The 13164-nt window shown below is 38.6% G+C and overlaps 2 protein-coding genes across 9 annotated transcripts in view; one reads left to right on the top strand and one right to left on the bottom strand.

Moving 5' to 3' along the window:
* The window catches only part of NDUFAF4 (NADH:ubiquinone oxidoreductase complex assembly factor 4), a 350782-nt gene that overhangs the window by 141886 nt on the left and 195732 nt on the right, over window positions 1-13164 (bottom strand). The gene's annotated exons all lie outside the window — the stretch shown is intronic.
* The window catches only part of KLHL32 (kelch like family member 32), a 239256-nt gene that overhangs the window by 133228 nt on the left and 92864 nt on the right, over window positions 1-13164 (top strand). For 7 of the 8 annotated variants that reach the window (XM_050786571.1, XM_050786564.1, XM_050786562.1 and 4 more), the window contains one exon: window positions 596-703. In XM_050786571.1, the coding sequence (XP_050642528.1) occupies window positions 596-703 (108 nt within the window). Of the gene's footprint in view, window positions 1-595; window positions 704-13164 lie in introns of those variants that run through there. The other variant, XM_050786572.1, reaches the window with a different exon arrangement.

The following is a 13164-nucleotide window of genomic DNA, read 5'->3' on the forward strand; positions in this document are numbered from 1 at the left end:
AACAATCCTTGCTTCCCCTTCACCTTCCACCATTATTGTAAGTTTCCTGAGGCCTCCCCAGCCATTCTGAACTGTGAGTCAATGAAACCTCTTTCCTTTATAAGTCCCTAGTCTCAGGCAGTTCTTTATAGCAGTATGAAAATGAACTAATACAATGGCAGATGAGAGGAACTAGCTGTTTCATTGGACTGAGGCAGAAAAAAGCAGAGAAGTCAGGAGATGAAGGCTTTTCGTGTCCTATTGGGCAGGATATTTGGGACTGCTGCATATAACTTGGTAGCTATGAGAATCCAGGACCAAGAGAAAGAGAGTTCGGTGAGCCTAAATACCATCACCTCAAAATGAGACTGTGTATTACATATGGAAGTACTGTATATAGTGAGGAGTGCCATCCTATGTGTGCTGTTATTGTAACTGTTCAGACATCAAGATGATTTGCAGTGGTTTGTGTCAATGACACTTTGTAGAAGCATTTCAAAAATCAAAATCAATTATTAATTTGTAAAACTTTGTTTTCCCTAGTCTCTGTAGAATTTTGTCTTGCTCCCTTGCTTTCAAAGTCTCAAAACTGTCTTTCTTTCTTTCCTCACCTCAGGCAATGTTCAGTCTTTGTATGGTGGAAAGTGGAGCTGATGAAGTTAATTTGCATGGTGTGACCAGCCTTGGCTTAAAACAGGCTCTGGAATTTGCATACACAGGACAGGTATGGTATTAAACGTGATCTGAAAGGTTTAATATTTTAACTACACCTAACCAAAGGAGATTATCCTTGAGGTATGAGATTTAGTTATTGTTCTTGTTACTCATTTTGATGTTAAAAATAAGATTCATATCCACTTAATTTTATGACTAAAGTTATTGAAAGGTAAGTAAAGCAATTTGATTTTTAAATATGATACAGTGAACATAGTATTATAAATTGAACTTAGTGCTTGCTGGTGTAATTTTTTGAATGTCTTAAAGAACTATCATAAGGGAAAGAGTTTGCAAGATAATGGATTCTCATTGTTATCACTGAAGCTCAGTGACTCAATCATGGCTTTATTGTCTTAAAAACAAAACAAAAAATTTAGAGCCCCCAAAATTTATGTCCAGCATCTTGGTACCGTGTCTTCCACATATCTCAGAGTCATAATTGAAGGCATTTAGATTAGTAGATTTTGATGGTTTGAAATCCTAATACATTCATGACTAAAATTGTTATAGGATTTATAGGACATCAGAGGATATCCATTTACATTTGAGAACTACTCAAATAAATCAATTCAAATACAGACTAGATGTTTAGCTCCCCTTTTATAAATTTTTGTTCTTTAGCACCATTTCATCCAACTTGGATTCATTATCTTCTATGCTAAAATGAAAGCGTCTTCTCTTGAGAGGCTCGCATCCTAATGAGAGAAAGAGAGGCATACATGATTAAATATATAATTAAAATCCTCACTGGTGTTAGAGTTATAACAGAAGCAGAATACAAAACAGAGTGGGAAAAGGATGCATGTGGTCAAGTGTGGCTACCAGTACAAAATTTTAAAGAAAGGGTGGTATTTGGGTCTTGAAGAATGTGTGGGAGCTCATTTATCTACTGAATTTTATTTTTGTTTAATTTTATTCTGAATTAGCAAATAATAATTCTGTATACTTATGTGATGTAAATGTGATGTTCTGATATATGTTTACAATGTGGAATGATTAAATCAGACTAATTAACAAATCTTTCACCTCACCTACCTATTTTTTTGTGGTGAAAACATTTTAAATGTACTGTTCTAGCAATGTTGAACTATATAATGCATTATTATTTATTATAGTTACCATTCTGTGAAGTAGATCACTACAGCTTATTCCTGCTGTCTAACTGAAACTATATACCCTTTTGATCCACATCTCCCCTCAGCCCATCCACCCCTGCTACAGTTTGGATGTTTGTCCTCTCCAAATCTCATGTGGAAATTTGATCCCCAGTGTTGGAGGTGGGGTCTGTAGGTGGATGTTTGGGTCATGTTGTTTGATTCTTCATGAATAGACTGATGCTCTCCCTCAGGGTGTGAGTGAGTTCTCACTGTTAATTCCTGAGAGAGCTGTTTATTAAAAAGAGCCTGGCACCTCCTTCCCACTCTCTTGCCTCCTCTCTCACTATGTGATCTCTGCACATGCCAGCTCTGCTTCCCCTCTGCCATGAGTGGAAACAGCCTGAAACCCTCACCAGAAGCAGATGCTGGAGCCATGTTTCTTGTTTAGCCTGCAGAACCATGAGCCAAATAAACCTTTTTCTTATATAAATTACCCAATCTCAGGTATTCCTTTATAACAACACTAAATGGACAAGAAAACACCCTCCCCTAGTCTTTGGTAACCATCATTCTACTTGCTACTTCTATGAGTTCAACTTTTTTTAGATTCAGCATGTAAGTGAGATCATGAAGTATTTGTCTTTCTGGGCCTGGCTTATTTCACTTAACATAGTGTCCTCAAGGTTCATCCATGTCATTGCAAATGACAGGATTTCTCTACTCCTTAAAGCTAAATAGCGGTATGTTGTGTGTACATACCATCTTTTCTTTATTTATTCACCTGATGACAGACAACTAGGTTGCATTCATATCTTAGTTACTGCAAATAATGCTGCTAAGTGAACATGGGTATATAGATATCTCTATAGCATAATAATTTCAATTCCTTTGGCTGTTACCCAGAAATAGGATTGATGGTTCATATGATAATTTTATTTTTACTTTTTTGAAGAACCTCCATACTGTTTAACATAATGGCAGTATTAATTTACATTCCCACTAACAGTGCACAAGGGTTTAATTTTCTCCACACCCTCACCAATACTTGTTATCTATTGTCTTTTTATATAGTAGGGGTGAGGTGATATCTCACCATGGTTTTCATTTGCATTTCCCTGATGACTAATGATGATGAATTTTTTTCACATACCTGTTGGCCATTTGTATGTCTTCTTTTGAGGAGGGTCTATTAGGTCATTTGCCAATTTTTTGATTGGGTTATTTATTTTCTCATCTTCTTGTGATGGCTCTAGCTTTGTTCTTTTTGCACAAGATTGCCAACTATTCAAGTTCTCAGTTGTGTTTTTTTTTTTTCTTGTCTAATTTCTCTGGCTAGAACTTCCAGTACTATGTTGAGTAGAAGTGGTCAAAATGGGCATAATTGTCTTGTTTCTGATCTTAAAGGAAGAGCTTTCAACTTTTCACCATTGAGTATCATGTTAACTCTGGGCTTTTCATGTATGGCCTTTATTGTATTGAGACACATTCTCTCTATGCCTAACTTTTTCAAAGTTTTTATCATGATAGGATGCTGAATTTTGTCAAATGCTTTTGCTGAATCTAGTCAGATGATCATATGGTTGTTGTCTGTCATTCTGTTAATATGGTATATTACATTTATTTATCAATATTTGCATATGTTGAATCATCATTGCATCCCAGGGATAAATCTCCCTTGATCATAGTGAATGATTCTTTTAATCATTCACTGTGCTGTTGAATGTGGTTTGCTAGTATTTTCTTGAGGAGTTTTGCATCCATGTTCATCATGGATATTGGCCTGAAGTTTTCTCTTTTTTTTTTTTTTTTTTTTTTTTTGAGACGGAGTCTGGCTCTGTCACCCAGACTGGAGTGCAGTGGCCAGATCTCAGCTCACTGAAAGCTCTGCCTCCCGGGTTTACGCCATTCTTCTGCCTCAGCCTCCCGAGTAGCTGGGACTACAGGTGCCCGCCACGTCGCCCGGCTAGTTTTTTGTATTTTTTTTAGTAGAGACGGGGTTTCAACGTGTTAGCCAGGATGGTCTCGATCTCCTGACCTCGTGATCCGCCCGTCTCGGCCTCCCAAAGTGCTGGGATTACAGGCTTGAGCCACTGCGCCCGGCCTGGCCTGAAGTTTTCTTTTCTTGTAGTGTCTTTGTCTGGCTTTGGTATCATAATAATGCTAGTTTCATAAAATGAATTTGAAAGTGTTCCTTCTTCAATTTTTTGAAAGAGTTTTAAGAAAGATTGATATTCGTTCTTCTTTAAATGTGTGGTAGAATTCTGTGATGCTATAAGGTCCTAGATTTTTCTTTATTGGGAAATATTTTTTATTAATAGTATTGATATAATCTCCTTACTTGCTATTGGTCTGTTCAGATTTTTTATTACTTTTTTATTCAGTCTTGCTAGGTTGTATGTTTCTAGGACTTTATCCATTTCTTCTAGATTGTCCAATTTTTTGGTGTGTAATTATTCATAATAGTCTCTTGTCTTTTGTATGTCTGTGGTATCTGTTGTAATATCTTCTCTTTAATTTCTGATTTTAGTTATTTCAATCTTCTCTCTTTTTTCTTAGTCTGGCTAAAGTTTTGTTGACTTTACATTTTCAAAGAATGAAGTCTCACTGTCATTAATCTTTTCTGTTGTCTTTGTAGTCTCTGTTTTTCACTAAATTTTCTTTAGAGGCTTATTAAAATGTATGATATCATTTATTCTCTTTTCCAGAGTCAGTAGGGTTGAAGATATGTGTCTTAGAATAATTGAGGCAACTCTAGCAGCTAGAAGAAACTACTAAGTATAAAGGAAATAAGCCATCAATCAAGTAGAAAGTATAACAGGAGAAAGAAAAGTGGTGGATCACAAATTCAGGATTAGCCCCGCCAAATTTCCAGCCTTAGGAAATTAAGGCAGGCCATTATCATTCACAGAGTTGCCAAAATATATTCCCAGTGAGGTGAATAAATCATGTATTTTGTGTTTTTTGGTTTACAGGTATGAAGAAAGATACCATCTCTAAATTGTGTCTTATTATTTCTCTTTTTATACCTGAATTACATGTGGTCACACCTGTATTTGCCCATCTCTAGAGTGAGATTGAAAACCCATAGCTCTTCATAGGTGTTGCCATGGAGATGAAATAGTAATTTTTTATTTTTTATTTTTTTTTTTTTGTAAAACTACCCGAGTAAATAGTGTCTGCACTCAGCTGCATTAGCAACTGAACGGTTTAAGCCTAGAGGCAATGGTCTGTAAAGCATGTTTGAAGTATTGGGAAACTCAAGAGTACAAATTCCTGGGAAGGCTGAGTTAAAATACACGTGCAGATATATGTGGCTGCCTTATTGCTTGCTTGATTGCTTTGTGATTTCCTTCAGAATGTCTAAGTTGATGCCTGTGTGTGTGTACATGCGTGTGTGCATGTAATTCCTATCACACAAAGGATCTATGAAATGTGAACTGAAGTGAAGATAGCAGAAAGGGAGCTGACTTTTTGAAGACAAAGAAACCTACTTAGAAAGCAGGAAGGTATTTGCAGAAGGGCAGCCATATCCCATTGCCCAGGAGTCATATGCCTCAGGTGCTTAAATTCTACTTTTCTGAGAAAAAAAAAGCCACATGAGATGAAAATATATCTGGTGTAAGTGCCTTTAAAAAGGAAGAAAGAAAAGCAAGTCCTAGGGCCAGACCTGGGGCTGCAATTATTCTGTCCAAACACCAGAGACTTATTCTGACTGTGCATCCACAGAGGCATATGACAGCCTGTGGCATACAGCAGTAATTCATCTGTTCAAATTGTGTGCTGAGGGGACAGGAAGGGGGCTGACATTTCCTGGTGCACCCTCTGAAAAAGCCAGGGGACAGCACTAGGCACTTTATGCGTGCTGTTTAAACCAATCTTTAAAACAGCTCTAAGGAATGCTGTGACCCCACTTGAAAGATGACAAGCCCAGGGAGATGCAGTGAATTGACTCAGATCATTCGCTCAGATATTTTGGCCCAATTAGGCAAACCCAGTACTACTAATTTCAAGTCTGTTGTTCGTTTTCAATTATACTCTGTCATTAAGAAAAGATTAAGTTATATTTGTTAGACTTTGTTGAAGGAGGCAGAAAAGTGTTTGGGCATTTACAGAGTACACTATCTTGGTGGTTTTCTCAACTTGGAAACTGTGCCTTTTCAAGTCAGTCCATGAGGGCTTGGACTTGTTCTCTCTGTGTGATCACTCTTTGCCACAGAGTAGAAGCTGATACCTCTACAGCCTTTCTTGAACGACATCCGAGAAATTTTGGTTCTTAAACATCTTTAATTTGTAATAAATCTATTTTCCCTTTGAGACATCGACACAGCTGATGGCAAAAATAATGAATTGTAGTTTCTTGGGATAGGTGAACAGCTGCTTTCTCTTACTATGGAACAGACATTAACATTAAGCAAAAAGGTTGGAGCATCGGAATGTGAGTGAAAGCATAATTCTTCAGTTTCTTAACTGTTATTTACTATTAGGGACATTCAATGACATGAGTCTTTAGCCTTGATATGTATATAGATTTGTAAAAACTCAGGGTTAACATCGAGTGTATCTGCCTATAGCTATTTCTAACAGTTGATTATTGTTTAGTCAGTTGTAATATGCATAGTATGAAATGTACGTATTTTAAGTGTCTGGAAATTGTTGCTGTCTTGGAGAGAAATTGGAAGTATAGAGTGGGAGTGATGAATGAATGCCTCTAAGTGTAGCAAGATGTGTGTGTGTTCCTCCTACACATTGCTCTAAAGTGTAGCCTTCTTAAAATTGGCCTACAGATTTCATCCAGGAAATTTTAAAGAAAAAGCAAATTTTCCTCTTAATGCTAATACATATTCTGAAAATGCATGCATTTCCTATTGAGTAGCAAACAGGTCTGCATAAGCATTCACTCTGCCTTTGCACTCATGAGAAATGTGCCCTTCATCTGGGCACACCCTGCTTGGGACACTGTTTGAATAGAGCTTGTGATGCAGTGCAGCCGTCGTGGGTGTCCTTGTACAGCCATGCCTGGAGGCCATTATTACAGCAGAACCAGTGGTGGAGGGCATAGAGGCCAGGCTGCTGTTGCTCTGCAGGGCTTGTTTTGGGAGCAAGGTTGGAAGCAAATGGTGACATAAACTGACTCTGGGCAGATCTACTTTAGAGAGAAAAGTATAAAGTGAATCTAAGAAAATACAAACTCCATTTACTCTGGTGGGCAAGAGGGCCCATCCTGTTACCCTGGCCTCCCTTACTCTCCTCACTTTGAAACACTGGCCAAGTTTATTAATGTTTGAGACCAGTCCTGAGTAGAAAAGGCATGAGGAAGAAGGAGGAAAAATACTCTGATGGAAATGTTGCCTGGGAGATGGATCCCAGTCCAAACTAGACAAGAGGTCAGCCACCCAGGAGCAGGCAGGTGTTTTTAGAAAATCAAAAAGCAAAAATGAAAAAACCCAGAAAACATCAAGATCCTTTTTATAAAAAGAAGAGCCTTTGCTTGGAAAGTAGAACTTCCAGCACCAAAGGCCTTGGGATAAGCCTCTAGAAATTTGAGTACCTTAGGACCCAAAGGGAAGCAAATAGGACTGAAAACCACAATGAAGTTTATTGTTTGACACTCTGGCTATGATGACGTCAAGGAATATAGACTATATGCCAAGCACTGTGATAAATACCTGACATGTAGTGGAGCAAGGGTTGAAACCTAGTGAGCTTCCTCTTAATTTCCAGAGAGCTATCCTCCTGTTCTGTCCCTTGGAGACTGATAAAGAGATTCCAGAAACGCAGTGGAGAGAGAAACTCTGCATCAAATGATAGTGACATTTATAGTCCCCTTTACAATTCTCTACTTCCAGGCACTGCTAACTCTGTCAGCTGTGAACCAATTATGTCATATCTAGGCTTCTGAAGAAGGATGCCTTAGGATATGTGTTCTTTGCATTTCTCTTTATTATTCAATAACTCCAGCCCTTGGCTTCTCAAAATCATAGAAGAACCCATCTCTTGGGGGGTATTCACCCTAACTACACTTCTCTGACGCAGAGAATGCTTCAGTACAATCTTTACAAGGAAATATTGTATAACTATTAGTATTCATATTTGAAAGCCTTTGGAAATCAAGAAAACTATGATACTCTGTTAAAAGGGAAAATTATCTTAAAAATATTCATTCAGTCAGAGGTCTCACATAGTAACTTTTTCTTACTGATTGTCATTTGGTTCCCTAGTAATTTCACATGACTTTTTGATATAGAGCCCCGATGCTGCAAACACTGTGCATTACATTTCGATGATCGTTGAAACTGTATTCCCCACAGCAGAATACTTTTCTTGGGAGACCTGAGCATCAGGCCAGGCAGCAGAGTGACAGGAATCTTAATTGGATCTGCTTTCTCATGGACCATCCCTTCAGGGGCAGAAGTGTCCATTTATATGGAGAAAGTCCCTGTCAGATTTACTCATAAACATAACCCAGTTGAGCTAAAGTAGCACATGGAACAAATACGGGAGAAAATTTTTTAAATGTTTCTCTTGGGAGTAGTGTTAAGACTATTCGGTGGTTTAAATATTTTAGCCTCACAATCCTTTCTTTAGCTGGCAGTACCTACCTGGCAAGTAAAAGGCCGTCGAGGCACCTCCACTGTGCCCTGGGCTTTGGGGGGTACAGAGAGAAATCCACATTCTAAGGAATATAGCAGCCCCTCCTTACCTGCAGGGGCTATATTCCAAGACCCCAATGGATGCCTGAAACCTCAGATAAGTACCAAACCCTATATATACTATGTTTTTTCCTATACATACACATAGTATGTATACTATATATACTATGTTTTTATATATACTATATATATTATGTTTTTTTCCTATACATACACACCTGTCATAAAATTTAGTTTATAAATTAGGCACAATAAGAGATTAACAACAATCACTAATAATAAAGTAGAGCAATTATAGCAATACACCACTTCTCTTGCACCTTGGGGCCATTATTAAGTAAAGTAAACACAAGCACTGAGATACTGCCACAGTGATCTGATCACCCAGAGGGCTACTAGGTTACTAACAGGCAGAGAGCATCTACAGTGAGGATATGCTGAACAAAGGAATGATTCATGTCTTGGTGGGACAGAGTGGGATGATTGAAGATTGCATCATGCCACTCAGAATGGTGCATAATTTAAAACTTATGAATTGTTTATTTCTAGAATTTTCTGTTTAATATTTTTGGACTGCAGTTTACCATGGGTAACTGAAACCGTAGAAAATGAAACTGTCGATGACAGGGGGGACTACTTGATTTTGAATTTTGCAGAAAGTGACATTTCTCCTCACCTTCTTGTCAGAGCTGTGCCTGAGTCCATAACTGGAGTGTTGACATGAAAAGTTTGAGAAGGGTGAAACAAAAGAGGAAGTTTGAATTTCATCAGGGACTTTTTTGCTTTTTTAGATCTTTTGAAACTAGTTATTTGCCTTGGGGGAGATTTTCTCTTTTATCAGTGTATTATTGAAACAAACAAGTAGATTAGTCTGCTTCCTGTTTGGGGGTGAAGTCATAAAATATGAACAGCTTTGTTGGTCCCAAGACCTGTCTCTTTCTCACAGAGAACAGCTGTAGTCATGTAGGAGGGCCTCCCACCTGTAGGGCAGGGCCAATTCTAAGTGACAGTCTCTGCTTCACGCCAGTCTGTTCTCCTTTATTAAATGTCTCTGTGCTGTCCAGTCAGAATGTGCTCAGAGTGTAGTTTGTGCTGCAAAAATGTATAAAGCCATTCGTTCAGCAGATTCATGTCTAAAATGTCTCTGTGCAAAGAAGTTTGACTGTGGCCACCCTTCTAAGATTAGCTTTCCAATTCAGTATGTTTTGATTTTTGAAAAGTGTATTCTTGTTTTTCCCAAATAATTTACAAATTTATGTCTTCATTATCTTGCAGTCACTTGGCAGAAATAGAATGCCCACCCCCCAACCCAAAATCTGATTTGGATGTTGAGATTGATAATGCAACATACCCCAATAGAATGTGAAAAAGTTTATTCCTCACATATGAGGCTTTCTGGAGAGAGCAGGGTGACTCCTAAGCAGGTGCAAAAATGGCTTGAGAGAGCATGGAGGTATAGCTGGCTTTGGCTTTTACTGTGGGGCAGGAGCAAGGGCTACCTTTAGGCAGGCCTTGTGTATTTTGGAGAGAGTTTTCAGGCTTTTTTAAACCTTTGCTCAGATGTAGGGCAAGCAGGGAAATAGGGAAGGTTGGGGCTTGAAAGCCATCAGGAGTGAAATAACAAAAATAGGGGCAGACTCTATTACATTAGTCTAGCCTTCTACTTGAGTAATAGTCACATTTCAGGCACAGACATTTTCCTTTGGGATATTATTAAACTCAGTCACCTAATGAAAACGCAATGTGGGCTTGGATGTGGTGGCTCACACCTGTAATCCCAGCACCTTGGGAGGGCAAGGTGGGCAGATCACCTGAGGTCAGGAGTTTGAGACCAGCCTGGCCAACGTGGCAAAACCCCGTCTCTACTAAAAATAAAAAAATTATCCAGGTGTGGTGGTGGGCACCTGTAATCCCAGCTACTCAGTGGACTGAGGCAGCAGAACTGCTTGAACTCAGCAGGTGGAGGCTGAGATCACGCCACTACACTCCAGCCTGGGCAACAAGAGCGAAACTCCATCTCAAACAAACAAAAAAACACATGTGTTTGAACAATATTCTTGCAGCATTATAATCTTCTCTGGCACCAATTTTGTGCTGAGGAACCCACTGTGGGCTAAGGTGCCTGAGGTCACATGTACAGATCATGCACACTGATAACACTGTGAGGGTCTCCAGATATCTTAGATAATATTAGATGACAAGGATGAGTGTGGCCCCTTCTGTGTTTTAACCATATCTCCCTTATGTAAAAATCCATTCAAATGAGCTGAATTTCTTGTTCTTTCCTCCAACTCTCCTTCCAACTCTCAGCACCTCCCACCCTACCCCATTGCCAGTATTGGGAATAGAAAAAGAAATATTTCCTTTTTGCTTTTGATAATGGTTTTATTGTCATAGGTGGGGCAATAAACAGTCTTTCTCTGACATTCTCCAAAGTAGAAATGGCGAGTATCCAGTAACTCCAAACAGTAGATCAACCCTCCTAGTTAACTCAGTGGGTTTTGCACTTCTGTGCACTTGTTTCTTTTGAATGTTTCGACAGAAAGTTCCATTGCTACACATTTCATAATTCATGGTGTGCATCTGAGATTTTTTCTTTGCCATGGTGGGTAAACAGCACAGAAATCATTACAACTTTGTTCCTCCTTGATCATGGGAATTTCTGAGTGTTGGCTGCACTCAGAATCATTTCCTAAAAAAATTTCGATCCTTCCTTTAGGTGCTCCCTCAAATCATCTTAGTGAAGCGAGGTTAATCATTTATGTAGTGGGGAGTCTCGGTTAGTTCCTTAAATTTCATAAGAAGATATCAGCCTATTGATGGATTTTTAAAGTACGTGAACTTTTTGTCTTATTCAGAAAAAAAGAACAATTGTACTCCAGCCTTATCCTGTTTTCTGGACAACTCTTACTAAAAGTTCATTTAGGAGAAATTTTACACATAAAGGATGCCCAAAAGATATGCAGTCTATTCATCTGGCTTGGTGGTTCTCAACCTCAACTGTCAGTCCTTAATATAAAAAGACCACCTTACTATCCTAAAGTGGAATTCCTAGACAATATAACATACTTACACAAATTACTCTAAGCACCGATAGAATTTCCTAACCATATGTAAAAGAACAAACAAAAGAAAAGAAGTTTGTGTTTAAAATCCTTTACATTTCAGTGTGTACATGCTGGGGCACAACCCTTCCAAAAGACATGATTAAATAGTCACCTGTCTGCACCTATAGGGAGAATCGCCGTGATTGGGACAGCAGATGCAGATACAGATGCAGATGCAGATTGAGACCAGCCTGGCCAACGTGGTAAAACCCCATCTCTACTAAAAAATAAAAAAATTAGCCAGGTGTAGTGGTGGGCACCTGTAATCCCAGCTACTCAGTAGGCTGAGGCAGCAGAACTGCTTGAACTCAGCAGGTGGAGGCTGCAGTGAGCCGAGATCACGCTCACTGAATGAATGTTGTACTGGCAACTCAGATACCACAAGGACAGATCCCAGGTGGCATGTGACATGATTTTCCAAAATAATGAACAACCCTTGGTATTGTAAAATTCTAAACAAAACAAAGTAACAGTCTTCTCTTTGTTTTTATGGTGGCAGCATTCCTGGAAAAGCCAGTGTGTTTTGACACAGAACAGCAAAGAATGTGTTAATATGTAAAACAGAGTTACGTCCGGGGCTTCAGTCTGTATAAACAAATGTTTCACTTCTGTGCACACCCAGCAGGGCATTCCAGCATGCAGGCCGTAGGTCAGTCCTTGTGGTTGGTGACCGCCCTGTGTGCTGCCTGCCATCTAACCTCCCAGCCACTGCCCAATAAAGGCCAATATTGCCCACCCTTGTGGGAGGACCAGAAATATCCAAGCAAATTTCCAAATTTCCCTGAGAAGGTAGTATTGACTCCATTGAGAAGGACTTCTTAAATATTTTAAATTTGATACCTAGATCAAGCCAGAAAACCAGAAAACTGGATGTTTGGGTCTTAAATAATCTTGTTATTAACCTTCACTTTGTATGCAATGTTCTATAAAATATACTTCTGATAGTATTATTAGAAGTATTATCAAGCAAATCATTCAATAACTCTCTTAATGTCTGCTGGGAAATTTCCATTACATCTTGGGGTCTGGAGAAGCTAGAATTCTCCCTAGTATTTTCACCTTTTAATCTTGCATTAGGTTATATATTTTTTTCGGTTTTGATGCTAGGAAGCATAGAGCCACATTTGTGACCCACTTATAATAGTTATGAGGATGGATAAACACACACATACACACACACACACTCCTGACCTCATATTGTTTCCTCTTTTCTCTTGCTTTGAGTTATTTTTATTCTTAATATTTAAATGCTTGTATTGACGCCTCAGATCTTTTTTGAAATGAGGCAGAGAAGATAATAAGTAAATAGACAGAATAAAAAGATTTGAGACCTCCTTCTGAACGGTTTTGAAATCCCAGAGGGATCTTAATGTTAGTTGTAGGCATGAATAAAGTGGTGCTACAGCCCATTAGTTCTGCCTATGAAAATGAAGTGCCTCCAGATTCCCAGCTTGCTCCATAAATAAATCATTCCACACACTTCCCAAATTGTTTTCGTCCTTGTTTCAGCACTAAAAATAAGGATACTGCAAATTCTATAAAAATAACTTTTTAATCTTTGAAAATGAAAAAACATGACCCAAATTTTTACAAAATTATTAATAAGAATAAAGG

This window comes from Macaca thibetana, chromosome 4 (genome assembly GCF_024542745.1).
Source record: "Macaca thibetana thibetana isolate TM-01 chromosome 4, ASM2454274v1, whole genome shotgun sequence".
NCBI lineage: Eukaryota > Metazoa > Chordata > Mammalia > Primates > Cercopithecidae > Macaca > Macaca thibetana.